This window comes from Leucopleurus acutus (assembly GCF_964270905.1).
Source record: "Leucopleurus acutus genome assembly, chromosome: X".
NCBI lineage: Eukaryota > Metazoa > Chordata > Mammalia > Artiodactyla > Delphinidae > Leucopleurus > Leucopleurus acutus.
Genome location: NC_139148.1, coordinates 23,573,664 through 23,587,812, shown reverse-complemented (window position 1 = coordinate 23,587,812; position 14,149 = coordinate 23,573,664). Strand labels below are relative to the sequence as shown.

General features: G+C 34.3%; 1 protein-coding gene across 1 annotated transcript in view; it reads right to left on the bottom strand.

Annotated features, from left to right (window-relative positions):
* Positions 1 to 13,726, bottom strand: part of LOC309978528 (programmed cell death protein 7-like) — a gene marked incomplete at its 5' end in the record, with an annotated part of 35,960 nt that extends 22,234 nt beyond the window's left edge. Inside the window, one exon of the mRNA XM_082865079.1 lies at positions 13,605 to 13,726. Within this exon, the coding sequence (XP_082721205.1) occupies positions 13,605 to 13,726 (122 nt within the window). The remainder of the gene's footprint in view (positions 1 to 13,604) is intronic.
* Between the last annotated feature and the right edge of the window lie 423 nt (positions 13,727 to 14,149).

The following is a 14,149-nucleotide window of genomic DNA, read 5'->3' as shown; positions in this document are numbered from 1 at the left end:
ATTGAAGAAGTTCCACTCTGTTCTCAGTCTGCTGAGAGTTTTCATCATGAATAGATGTTGGATTTTGTCATATGCCTTATGTGTCAATTGGTATCATGATATGATGTTTATTCTTTAGCCTGTTGAATTGTGGATTAAATTCACTTTCAAATGTTGGACCAAAGTAGTTGCATCAACATGCATGTCCATTAATGTTCTTAACCAATACTAGGCCTTTCACACTTTATAGTTTTTGGCCTTCAGAGGGGAGTGAAATTGTATCTAGTTGTATCAATTTGTGTTTTCCAAATTTCTGGTAAGAATATATTTTTATGTTAAATTCAAGTTTCCTATTCTGTGAAATTCCTGTCTGTGTCCTTATCTGTATTAGGTTTTTGTTAACGATTTATAGGAGTTATTTGCTTTGGTACCCCTAACATATATATGATATTTTTGCATATAATATCTGTTGTATATGATATTATACTTCATAAATTCTGCTATAAGTGGCAAATTTTTTCAACATTATATTTCTGAGATTCAGCCATACTGAAACATTTGGCTTAATTTCACCTTTCACATTTTATGAAAATAACACATTCCATACATCCATTATCTTGTTAATAAGTATATACAGTAAGATTGTTTCCATTTTTTTCCATTTTTATGAACATTTTTCTACATGTGTTTTTTGGAATATTTGTAAGAGTTCCTCTAGGAGAAAAATTATTGACTTATAGACTAAAGGCATTGTGATAGAGTACTAACATGTCTTCCCAAGATTCTTATCCCCGGTATACACACACTTTCTCCCAGCTTCTCAATAAAACACTAATCTAGGTACTGGTGTGAAGAGATTTTGCAGATGTCAAATAGTCCCAAATCATTTGACCAAGTGTTGTCTTGAAATCAGTCAATTGAGCATGGTATAACTGACTGTGGTCTCTGCAATTTCTACCCCAGGGGTAGTAATTCTAAATTTTTGCCTCCTCATCTTTATTGTATCAGCCATTCCAATTGGTGTATTAGCCTCTAATCTTTCTTTAATAGGAGGTGTTTTGGTTTTCTGATTAATTATGACTGATACACTTTTTCTTGCAGTATTTATCTTTGTTTTTAAAATGTTCATATAATGTCTTATTCTTGCTTGAGATATGATGTGACTGTGTATTTCCATTGCTACAAAAAAAATAATTTCCATTTTCTTTAACTCTCTCTTGTACATCATATGCCATCTATTTTTAAATCGATAGCATACAAACAAAAAACAGCATATTTTTTACAGGTACAGAAATAAAATGATTGTGAGAAGAATTCACTACATATCACTCCTATTGTTACTAAAATGACTTAGTACCTAATGTCAGGGAACATAACACTTTTCTTCACTGAATACCCTTATGTGTATCCTCAAGAATATTGGAAACTGAGAGAACTTGATCCACCTTGCTGGAGTGTATTACATTTAAAGTGTACCTGAGTATTTTTAAAGAAAAGACTGCAAAATTCTTCTATAAAGCAATTCATCTTCGAGTTCCTCCTCCTCCTTCTCTTTCTTCTCCTTCTTTATCTCTTCCCTTCACCTTCACCTTCCCTTTCTTTTTCTTACGTGTCCCATCTTAATTATGCAAATATGAAGAAAGGAGGCGCCTGTTGCCTTGGGAGATGCATATATCTGCAGTATAATTAGCCTAGCAAAGAAGGCTCTTCTTAATATCCCTTGGTTGCAGATTCTGTTTACTGGGAGGAGATGGATAAATGTGCCTGAGAGCCAATGAGTCACATGGGAGGAAAGGATTAAAACTCTTGCAAATCCCTTTGGAGGTCAAACATTATTAAAAACTCACTGATGTTTTGTGATGGTTCTAGGCAAGATCTGCTGACATGAAAGGCCACCAAGCACAAGCTATGTGCTATGTAGAAATGGGTAAAGCAGTTGAAGATCTAGACTCTTTATTAAGAGGACTATTCAACTCAAGAAACAGAAACTGGATTCCTGCTGATATAATCATTCGAGGATGCGAGCATTTGATTTGATTTCAAGTTCAAAAAGCAAATCACACTTAAACTTTAAATAAAGCAGTGCATGTAAAGTACCTCTGTAGTCTCTGACAGTAAGTGGCTACTCAGTAAATAACAGTTATTTATCCTATAACTCCTCCTCTACCCACACTGGGGGGAAGAAATAGAATATGTATCATTTGGTTGGAATTTGCAGATTTCTTTTGGGCTTCTGTTCACTGCAAAGCACAAACTCCCAATTGATCCTCCCTTCATCTCTAGAAAGTCCTCTTACCATTATTATTAACAGCTCTTCTATAAAACTGCCACAATTCAAGTAACTTCGTGTCTTAGACCTCTTTTCTGTCCTTACAACATATGAAGGGACTTCCTGTGGCTGATCAACATTTATTGATCCAAATATTTGCTGTCTTCCAATAGCATTGAATTAAAATTATTCTTAATTATATCAATCCCAAAATTTTAAGATTATCCCATTATAGATGTACTTTATTGAATTTAAATAATCTAATTATCAAAATATTTATATATTAGGATTTCTAAATTCTTTAACACTAATAAATATTAACACTGTGGAAAATATTTCATCTTCTGACGTTGTTTATTAACAAACTCAGTTTGTGTGTGCATCACAGTAGTACACTTAATCAAGCCAAACTATTTTTATCCAAATAGATGGAGAAAATTATTAGGTCAACTCTTTTGCTTAGTAAATCTACACTCATTTCAAAAAATTATTCATGGAGATCCCCACCTTCTATATGCTGTCAATATTATCAATGAAAAAAATAGTGCTATTTTTGAAATGGCAGTTATATAAACTTACCTTTCCACATTTTCTTAAAAGTGACCTACCTTTTAAAGATTCAAGGCATGTATTTTATTTCAAATAGCATGTTTTACTACTGTAACAATTTAATCTACTTGCCTACTCCTTCAAAACTTAAGTTCTTGATTTTTTTAAACTCATCACATTTTTTTACAATCCCTTCTCCCTCTTCATAGACAGCATTCTTGATTTTTAATAGAAATTGCATATATTTAAGGTGTACAACATGATGTTTGATATACAATACATAGTGAAATGATTACTACAGTCAAGTTAATTAACACATCCAGCATTCTTGTTTTTACTTAAAAGCATCACAATTTTCAAAATTGTATTCCTCCACTTGTCATAGAGTAAAAACCTCCTTTTGGCTTAAGTTATGGGTGTTTTCCTATCTCATATTTTGCTCTGGAAATAGAGGAACAACTAACTTTAAATCTAAAACGTATTTATAAATTTACATCAAGAATTTTAAAGTCTTTTTAATAGAATTATGGCATGTTTTATACTGTTTTGTTAACAACCACTTGCAAATAAGAGGCATTTGGCAATTGTTAAACTGAATTATATTCTCCTTATTATCATATGTAGATCTATATCTAAGATGAACCCCAACAAGACATAGCGGCATCTTGGTATACTCAATAGGAATAAATACAATGAAATGTTTGCTCAGGTTATTAGTAAACACATGCTAATTTGTTTCCAGAAAAACTTCAAATGTTGTATTTAAAAAATACTAGAGATATTTTATACTTTAGCTTAAAAAACAAAGACTAGTGTATTGATAAATGGTAGTTTGTGCAATCACTTCTGATTTGGTATACTGGGGTAGAAATTTTCAGAAAAGTGAGAAATAACTTACTAAAAGTGAGTATGTACTATGTATTTTGTAAAAGTACAGGTAGTTATCATATTGCTGTAGCCCTTCATTATGAAGATAACTATATGTTATTGCAGCCCAGACCATATTCGCAAGTTTGTAAAGAGATACCTAACTAGCTGTGTTCACAAAACTGCTACAAACCAAACACTCACAGCATTTCATTTCATTCTCAGTGCCAAATCAAAGATGCAGTACCTGGATAGGGTATGCCTTTGTACAATTAAATGGGAACATTCAGGATGAAGGAGCAAAATTGCCCAAGTTCACACAGTTTGAATATGTCAGATCAAGAAATAGAACTCACATCTTGTGCGTCCAGAGACATTTCTAAGACTGTTTCTATATGACTGTTGCTTCTAGACTATCTGTATCCAGAACTATGTCCATAGATGATGTTCTCTTCCCCCTTCCTAGATGCCTCTATACACATCCCTTCTTCACCTGTACTGAGCTAATTGGCTTTCATTTGAGGTAGGAAATATGACTCTGACCCTTGACAGATTTAGAACAGATTTTTATTTCTATTCTTGTTTCACAGGGGTGAGATTTATGAATGCTATTTAAATACTTCTTAATTCAAATGTGCTAAAATCATATGAAGTTAGAAACTCTTTAAATGGGTGGTAATTCCAAGTATTCAAACACATTAGGAAATGTAGACGAGGTCATTTTGCAAAGTTAAAAGTGCAAGAACTCAAAGTATCTAATTTAAAAATTAATTTATTCTTGTATCTGTTATGGAATTAGTTCTCCTCTTCCTTTTTTTCCTGTACTATTTTTCTCTCCTCCTCTTACTTCACAGGCATATATTCAGATATCCAGCCCCTGTCAATGAGCCTCCTTAATTGAGCCAGGTGGTCTTGGAGGCAGAATTTCACCAGGAATACTGAAGGTAGTGCTTATGTGGATGCTCTTTAAAGCCCCAGAGGACATTTGGCAATGACTGAAGACGTTTTTGGTGTCATAACTAGAGTACAGGTGCTTCTGTCATCTAGGGGATAAAGACCAGGGATCCTGCTAAACATCCTTTATGCACAAGACACCCCCCAACACACACACACACACACACACACACACACACACACACCCCAAAGAATTATCTGACCCAAAATATCAATAGTGCTGAGACTGAGCAACTCTGACCTAGGTAGGCATGGATCTCATTTTCTACTACGGAAATCTTGTAAAAAGTTTTTTATGATTAACCTCTTAGCAAGCTCTATCTAACTCACTGGCAGAGATTATATTTATGATTGATATGATCTAGTGCACTATCCAGTATAGCAGTCACTAGCCACATGTGATTATTTACATTTAAATTAAATTTGTCATTGAATAAAGTGAAAATTTCAGTTTCTTGGTCATACTAGCCAGATTTTGAGTGCTCGATAACCACATGTGGCTGGAGGTTTCTTTATTAGAACATTTCCATCATTGTAGAAAGTTCTATTGCACAATGCTAATCTAGAGACTCCACATATGAACCACAGTGAAAGTGAAATATCTGATAGATACCATGAATGATATATCACGTGTGTGAAGGAAATGGGGGTGGGAAATGTTATTTATTCTGGAGTTTATATTTTTACTTTTAATGATCAGTCATGTACCTACAACAATATCTAGAGAGGTTAAGGACTGAGCAAGATAACCAAAAATAAAGTAAAATAAAAATAAATTTTTCTTGAGAACGATTGAGGCCACGCTCTAGAATTTTAACTATACACATATAATATGCAAATATGTGTTCAACAGCCTATACGATGGGTTTTAAACATTGATTTCCATTTCTTTTACAATCAATGAAATAGGATAATAGTTAAGCAACTGTTTTCCTCTTCTGTGTCAAAAGCTGCCTTGGGCCTACCTCACACTATTTGCACTGGGATATATGTCTCTGCTTCATAGCTCTGATTGTGTAAACCTTACTGGGTTTGCTAAGAACAGACTGTAATCATAAAGTCTGTGTAATTTCCCTCTGAAAAACTATTGCATTCCTCTCATATGTTTGGTTTAACCCAGATTGTGGTCCTTACTATAGCTGCAATATCTGATCTTATTCCACATAAAATTAGAAGGAAACAGAATTCTCTATGCTTTAAAAGAAAAATTGCACCAGATCGGTTCAACAGCCAAAGGAAAACATATTCAAGACTATTGCAATAGGGGAGAGAGATATAACTCAGCTTCACTGAAACAAAAAGCAGGAAAATTTTAAAGGCTGAGGTGAGCTAATGGAAAAATACTGGAGGATGTTGGAGGGAAGTGTGTCAGTGTGATTAGGCTATCTGTGTTTGCTAACTGGTGCTTATTTAAGTTAGTCTTCAACTATCACAGAGTCTGGGAAACATTTCTGATAATTACATTTCAAAGGGATGGCTCCCAGGTCTTTGAAAAAGACATTCCTAGGTTGTAGAAGACTTACATCTCAAAGAGACAGAGAAAAAATATTATCATTGCCAGTTTTCTTAAATAAATGTTCTACAAAAAGGAAGTCAGGGGTCTGTAGTTAGGAAGAAGCCTGGCTAAAGTTTAGTCAAGCTGAGGGGAATGTTAAGGCTGTCTTGGTCAGTGCACAATGAACTGTGACATTTTAACCCTAAGTTGCTGGGAAGAATAATTACTGATTTGAGTTTAGGTCAGAAAATGGAATCTTCCATTGAGCAATATCACACCGCCCCTCATACAACACAATTTACACATTTTATCACCCTGAATGAGGCCTAAGACAGTGCTATTTAGTTTTGTTTTGTTTTCAGGTAAGCAGCTTCAAGAAAACCAGTACTGAGTAATGGAGGGAAGAAAGAGTCTGAAACAGTAAGGGCAATTGTACCTAATTATCAACTTGATGACAAATTGAAATTATAATGGAGTTAATCACAGTTAAGGCATACAAAACTGGAGTTGGGCAGCCATTAAGGATCTGGTTTCAGACACATCTTTGCACCACTGAGAACTTGAATTTTCTTTGAACTCTACCAGAACCAAGGACATCACCAGCCAGCTGCAACCTTATGGTCTTAAGGTTGCTTGTAACTAAGCAACCATTTCGGACCCCAACCAACCATTACTTAACAAGCACCCTTACTTCTTGCCAGCTCCAATTATAATTCTTGATAAACAACTTACGTAAATAACTGTAACCTTGAGGATTTTGCCTTTATCAGCCTCCCCCCATGTTGTAGTCGGGCGGAACACAATTCAAGTGCTTCTTGAAGCTGTGTCTCCCAAGGTGCAGTACTAACAAACCCGAAATAAACACTAAAAAGAAAAAAAATCCAATCAGTTCTCTATTTCTGAAATTTTGTTTAACAAGCTGAACCGAATTAGGACACAAAATTCATTCATTTTCAGAGTTTCTAAGAGTATCTTCTAAGTCCATAGCTATACTATAGTGAATCAGATTTGAGGACAAAGTCTCCATTTCAGATGCTCACAGAGTAGGAGAGATAAGCTCCTGGCCAATTGGTCATCTCAAAGAGAATTTGCATGGGGCAGACGTGCAGAGTTTCCTGGTTTCTGAGCAATATTTTAATTTTAACCTCATAAGACTATTGTGCTGCTTTTACCCCAAACAGTGTGGGTTCTAACTTCTCCTTCATCTCCAGAATAAGGCAAGTCTCCCAGTCTCATTTGTCCATAACATTGCCTTTGAAAGCATTTATCACAATTGCAAATATTTAATTATTTGCGTAATCACTTAGTTTTAAAATTACCTGCCCTAGTAGCCTGTGAACTCCATGAGAGCATGTATACTCATAGCTTCCTTTTCCATTGCTGTGTCTCTAGCCTCTAGCTTAGCACATGGCCAAGAGTAGGTATTAAATGATTATTTTCAATGTAGTGATATTGTGTGATAAACTCTTTGCTTCTTAAGAAACTTACATGTAAATTCCTTTTACTCTGCATCAGACTTCTTAAGGAAATTTTCTAAAATGTACTATTTGTTCCTTTAAAATAATATTGCATATTCAAAACAATTCAGAGCACAATGAAGCATTTCATAAGTTATGAGCACAGATTTGTCTCCATATGTTATATGTCATAATATATATGTTATTAATTTTCAAGATAGAGAGAAACCCAATCTCCTCACATACTTCAAAATAAACATTTTATAGATAAAAGTGGCATAACCGAAGTGAACCATATCAGTTTTTAAAAATGTACAAAGAGTATGTGGCCAGTAGGGTTGGTGTGTATTTCCACTGATGGTCAGAAACAATTTTAGACTAAAAAAATAATGATGTAGTCATGAAAAACAAAGGACACAAATGAGACACAATAAGGGCAATGAGATTATGCTACTTAAATGTAACTCAAATATATTGTATGCCTAATATATCTTACTTTATAAATTGCATTTAACAAAGTAAAATAAATTTTTTGTTGAGGAAATATTACCCTAAGAAGGTTAGCTAGAAAATAGCAACAGAAGCTAAAAGAATGGAAAAATGATAGTTTAAACCTTATCCCTAAAACCTAACTCCAGTATTTAAGTTTGAATTACATGATTTTCCCAACTGAGATTCTTCATGTATTTAGTAAGCTTGACTGGACTGATTCTAATTCATTTTCATACACAATGAGGCCTGCTCTTTAGAAACTCTACACTATGTAATGTTTCACGTCACCTTTACATTTTTAAATAGTTCACTGCCAACCAACATTTGCTCATAAGGGTTCAATAAAAATGATGAGGATATAAAGAATGAATGATATTTTAATCTTGTTCTTTTCTCTTCCCATTGGGCATATTACATTATCACAGTGTTCAAATCTGCATCAAATCTTATAATCCTGGGTTATTTGTAAATGTTTTAGAGATAGTTGAATTTTTTGGAAAGAACATTTTAAATTAAATTTATGTATTTAATTTTCTGATAGACAATCAGAGCCTTTTGATCTAAAAATTATTCCTCAAATGTCTTGTAGAAAAAGTGACTCAAGAATAAACTCATGCAGAAAATATTTTCTCATGCAGAAAATATTGCCTGAGCTTTATTGAGATATAACTGACACATTGTGTAAGTTTAAGGTGTACAATGAGATGATTTGATACATTTATATATTGTGAAATAATTACAACAATAAGGTTAGTTAACATATCCTTCACCTCACATAGTTACCATTTTTTAACTATTTTAGATGGCCAATTACTTTTCCAAGTTATATGTCAATATATGTAAAGAGAGAGGTTTTCTCTGAAAAGTCCTACTTTTTGTTTAATATTTCTGTTATATAACATATTGTATTATATGTTGGGGTTAATTTTTACCAAAACAAAAATGAATGTTTAATACTTTGTTCTTAAAAAATAAAGTATATGATATGTTGATTTTAAATTTTGAAGAAAACTGTGATATTCTTATAAATTAACCAACTACTTTCCCTCCCCCTCTCCCTCTTTTCCAGATGCCTCCCTTATCCAGATGTCTAGGACTTCCAACCAACTTCCAAAGGCTTTGCGTTTTTCTCATCTTAAAAAATTTCCCTATTATTTGATTCCTATGATTGTATTTGCTTACTATATACCATTAAGTGTCGATCATGTTGTCTAGGGCTCAGCAAACTACCTCCCCTTGGACAAATCCAGTCCACCACCTGTTTTTGTTAATAAAATTTTATTGGAAGAAAGCCACACCCGTTCATTTGCATGTTATCTTTGGCTGATTTTATACTACAAGGACAAAGTTGAATAGCTGTAACAAAGATCATATGGCCTGCAGAGCTTAAAGTATTTACTATCTGGCCCTTTGCAGCAAAAGTTTGCTGTCTCCTATCCATTGCCTGATATATAGCAGGTGCTGAATATATACTCATACATTAATTACATTAATAGATGATGGATGGCAAATGATAGGGAGATGCAGGCTTTATGTAAGAGGAGACCACTTCCTTCATTCCGGGTGTTGAGATCCAAATTGGCTTCTGGAGTATGAGTGGGTTTTATTATGGTTAGAGAGAAAGAAAAATGTAACTCTTCACAGAAACAATAAATATTGGGACCAGGTGGTGAAGTGAACTAAAAGATTTAGTTCTTGGCTGTTGTAAAAAAACATATAATTTCATATCAGAAGAGTATACGAATATCTGATTGCCTCCAATTCTCAAAAATTGGATGCTCAGTAAGAACACTAAGTGTGGTAGAGTTCACTATTACCTAATTTAAGAAATTTTCACAGCCTATTGTGTTTCTTATCCTGAGGTACTTTCATTGCTACTTCTACCTTTGCTGTGGAACTGTTAACGAGTCAAAAGTGAAAATAAACAGTCAATGAATTTCTTTCTAAAGATTGCTATAAAATACTTACAGTATAAGTTAGGAGTTTGGAATTAACCTATTCACACTACTATATGTAAAACAGATAACCAACAAGAACCTACTGTATAGCACAGGGAACTATATTCAATATTTTGTAATAACCTATGAGGGAAAAGAATCTGAAAAAAATAGATATATATGTATATATAACTGAATCACTTTGTTGTACACCTGAAATTAATATAACATTGTAAATCAACTATACTTCAATAAAAATAAGTAAATAATTTTTTTTAAAAAATGCTTAAAGTAGAAGAGCTTGTAATATTTAGGGTTTTTAGTTATCAGAGTTATATTACAGTCCTTTGAAATATGGATAAATAAGAGCTGGCTTGAAAAAAAAGTTTAATAGAAATTATGCAGCAGAAATCCAGAGAAGGAGAAAGAATATAGTTTCTTCAGTTAGTGAAACTTGATTTCTTAGATTTCTCAAGTAGTTACTGGACTATGGAATCTCCAGAGAAGTGACTGAACACCAGAAATTTTCATGGTTGATAGAAATACATTTTCTTTGGTCATATACGAAGCAATCTTGAGGATGGGCAAATATACTATATAAAGAGACTGTCAAACGTTGTTGTTTAAATTGTATTGCTTTTGTGGATTTAAAGTGGGTTTATAATTGTATATTATAATATATTTAGTATAAAATAGAATGTATAATTGGATTCTTCAAAATATAGAAATGATATTTATGTCTCATTTCTACTTTCAGAATTCCTTATTTCATTTTTTCCATTTAAATTATCTCTGTCGTGCTGTTTTACATTCTTTTTATCTGCTGTTTTATTTATATTTATATTTGTTTATGAAGATAGAAAAATTCATAATAAAGGATGTGGTTGGCAATAAATAAGCTGTGAGACTGCATATTTTGTAACAGAGGAAGCTTGGGACATGAAACAGAAGCCCTGAGCGTTAAACTTTCACTCTCTGTGGACGCAGGGGGCTGCGGCATTACTCCTGAATAAAAGAAGACCTGGCTGTGGAGCTGTGAGGACTTGAAAAATCTGTTTACAAGCATGGTGCCCAATTTGCAAGTTAAAGTGGAATATACCTGGAAATAAATTTAAGAAGCAAATCCACCTGCCATAAAGAGCACTGCTTTTCAACCAAGAGGCCAAAGAAAAGTAATAGTTGGGAAAGTCCTGATCTTAGAACTAGGCAGTTTGAATAAAAATTATTAACACTGGACAGGGAACTGCCATATAAAATGCTTGTATCAGACCATCTAGTTTGGTGGATGAGGAAATCCGGCATATCTAGTCATGAGGTATTTGCAGGACAAAAAGCAAAATATCAATCCATTGTTAGAATATCTTCCATCCTCCTCCAAATGGTAGAATTCAAGAATGAAAAAGAGACCTTACAAATGAAGAAGAGACTGAAATGTCAATAACAGCCTACAAAAGAACTGACTTTTCTTTTCTTTCCTTTTTCTCTTTCTTTTCCCCTTTCTTTCTTTCTCTCTCTCTCTCTTTCTGTTTTTTCATTTATCAATGCTTTATACAATCAACAAGCATTGAGTGGCAATTATAATTTATTGTGATAAACACTGAAGATAAAAAATAAAGCAATATAGTAAATGGATTAATAGAAATGTGCACATAGTATTATTGGGCACCTAGAGGAAGAATGTAACACCATTTAAGATGAGGAATTCAGGAAAGAAATAACCTCAATATTGAGTCATTGGTATGAGTATGAATATTGAATATTGAGTCATTGGTATGAGTATGAATTGGCTGCGGGAATAGGGACAGGAAAGAAGTGAGGTAGAGATTGAGCAGAAGATATTTTTGGCAATTAGTGTGTTATAAGGAAAGTCTTTGAAAAGCAAAACTACACAGTGTATGAAGGAAACAAGTACCATTCTGGGTTATTGAAGCCAGAAATTTGAGGCAGGGAAATGGTCAGTGATAAGAAAAAGGGTCAGGTCATAGAGAGCCTTGTATAAGTCTTTTAGAAATGTTGGAATCCATACTATAAGTAACTAGGACCCATGGAAGCATTTTAAGCAGCTGAATTATTTGAAATATTGCTTTTTAAATAATGTTGGTGGCTTTTTACAGGGTTTCCACATTTTTAGTGGGGGTCACTGAATATTGATTAGTCACCCAAGCAGATTTAGGAAGTTGTAATAGTGAGATGTTAGATTTAAACTTGAAATATTGAAGTTGTTATGAGAATGAATAGAAGGGAGCTTATTAAAAATATTTAGAGGGTAAAACTGACAGACTATTATAACGAATTTGATGTCAGGGTTGAAAGAAAAAAGAGATTTAAAAATGATACCTAGCTGGAATGGTTGGGTGGATGGTGGTATAACTAAGTAAGATATAAAATAATCTAGAAGGAAACAAAAATCTGGTGGAGGAAAGAATAGTGCAGTATTCTTATATGCTATATTTAAGGTGTCTGCAGACAGCTGGATTTAGTGTGTAACTCCAGGAGAGATCTGGACAGCATAATGGTAAGGATGAGACAATGACAATGACTGGGATCTCACATATAGAGCAGTGGGTGAAAGGTAGACCATTACAAATTTTCAAGGTTGACAGATATATCCAGAATTGGAAAAACAATGGGTGAAGAATGCGAACCAATATTAGAGGCATAGGTTCAAGGAAGTAGATCATTGAAATAAGGAAACAAAACATTTGCGGCAATGTGTAGGTCAATCCAGGCTAGCTCCATCATGTCATGCTCTGTCCACTCCTAACCAAAACTTGGCTGACTCAGATGGAAGGTCCACTTTTCATTTCATTTCTCTTTACTTTCTCACTTCCATCTTGAATTTAATTCTTTGCTATATTCCTTTTGGGTTCCAAAAAAGCTCCAGATTTGAGCATTTTCATGCTTCCTCTCCCATAGGCTCAACTTTCCCCGTCCCCACACCCTTGTATGTATGCTTTTCAAAATCATGCCAGCATCCTGGCAGTCTCATTGAAAGGTGATTTTGTTATTGCTTTTGTTGTTGCTTACTTGCCTTCACCATATTTGTGCCAAACAGTGTGATGGATGTTGAAGAAAGCAAAAATAAGAGGATGTTAATTCCAGTTCTTTGGGGGTTTGTAATCTAGGTATTAAGATATGCTTAAAAATCACTATCATTTGCTGTAGGAATTAGAGTGAGGTAAGCGAAAAAAAAATGTAATATAATATGATCCCAGTATTTTTAGTTTCCTTCCTTTTTCCCACTTTAGAAGTGTTAAAACTAAAACCCAGAAAGCTGATCTTGACTTTGCCAAGATCACGGTACTGGCTAATGTTTAAATGAATAGTTCTTTGGTGAACAAATGGATATTGTGGGGGCTGAAGATTCAGATTTAGGAGTTGACTGCAGGATTAACTATGCCCGCACAAAGTGCACGTTATCATAGAGAGCTATCTATTTAACTGCGTTTCTAGAAAAGGCATATTACTTAATGGAAAATTCAAAATACATGACATGTTCATTTCCATTCAGTATATCTTGCTAAAATAATTCCATGTGCTTAGTAAAAAGAAAGAAAGCTCTCTAAAAACAGCAGGCCACAGTCTTTCCTTGTTGAAAACCTTACTCTTCTTTGTCATATTGGCTGATGTTCAGCTGCACACAAAGAAGCAGGTTGTTCCTGCTGGGCTTCACAAGGAGGAGGTGACAGAAGCCCAGGTATGAGCTCATAGCCATGGTCCCCGACATGGTAGGGTACAGCAGTCCCTCCATTCTGCACAGAGCCACATGTTAATTGTATATCTGTTGAAATGCTGCTCCCTCCAATCCTGATCTACAGAACACTGTGATGAGAGCTCTAGGGAAGCCCTGTTCCAGAACCAAGGAATTTTTATGGCAGTGATATAGGAAGATGAAAACATCTCATCCACAACTTCCATTAAGTTGGCTACAGTAACCAGGCCAGGGGACCTAGGCTCCTGGTGGGAGAACTCACAGATCTTTGTGGCATGCCTATAAATGTCCAGATAGCCATCATGGATCCCCAGAGAGAGCTACTATCTTCCTGGCTACCAAGCAGATGGCACCATGCTCAAAGGCTTTTAAGTACTTGAGTCAGGACACTAAAATACGCTGTAATTGGCTGTTAAGTATAGCAATGGAAGGACATAT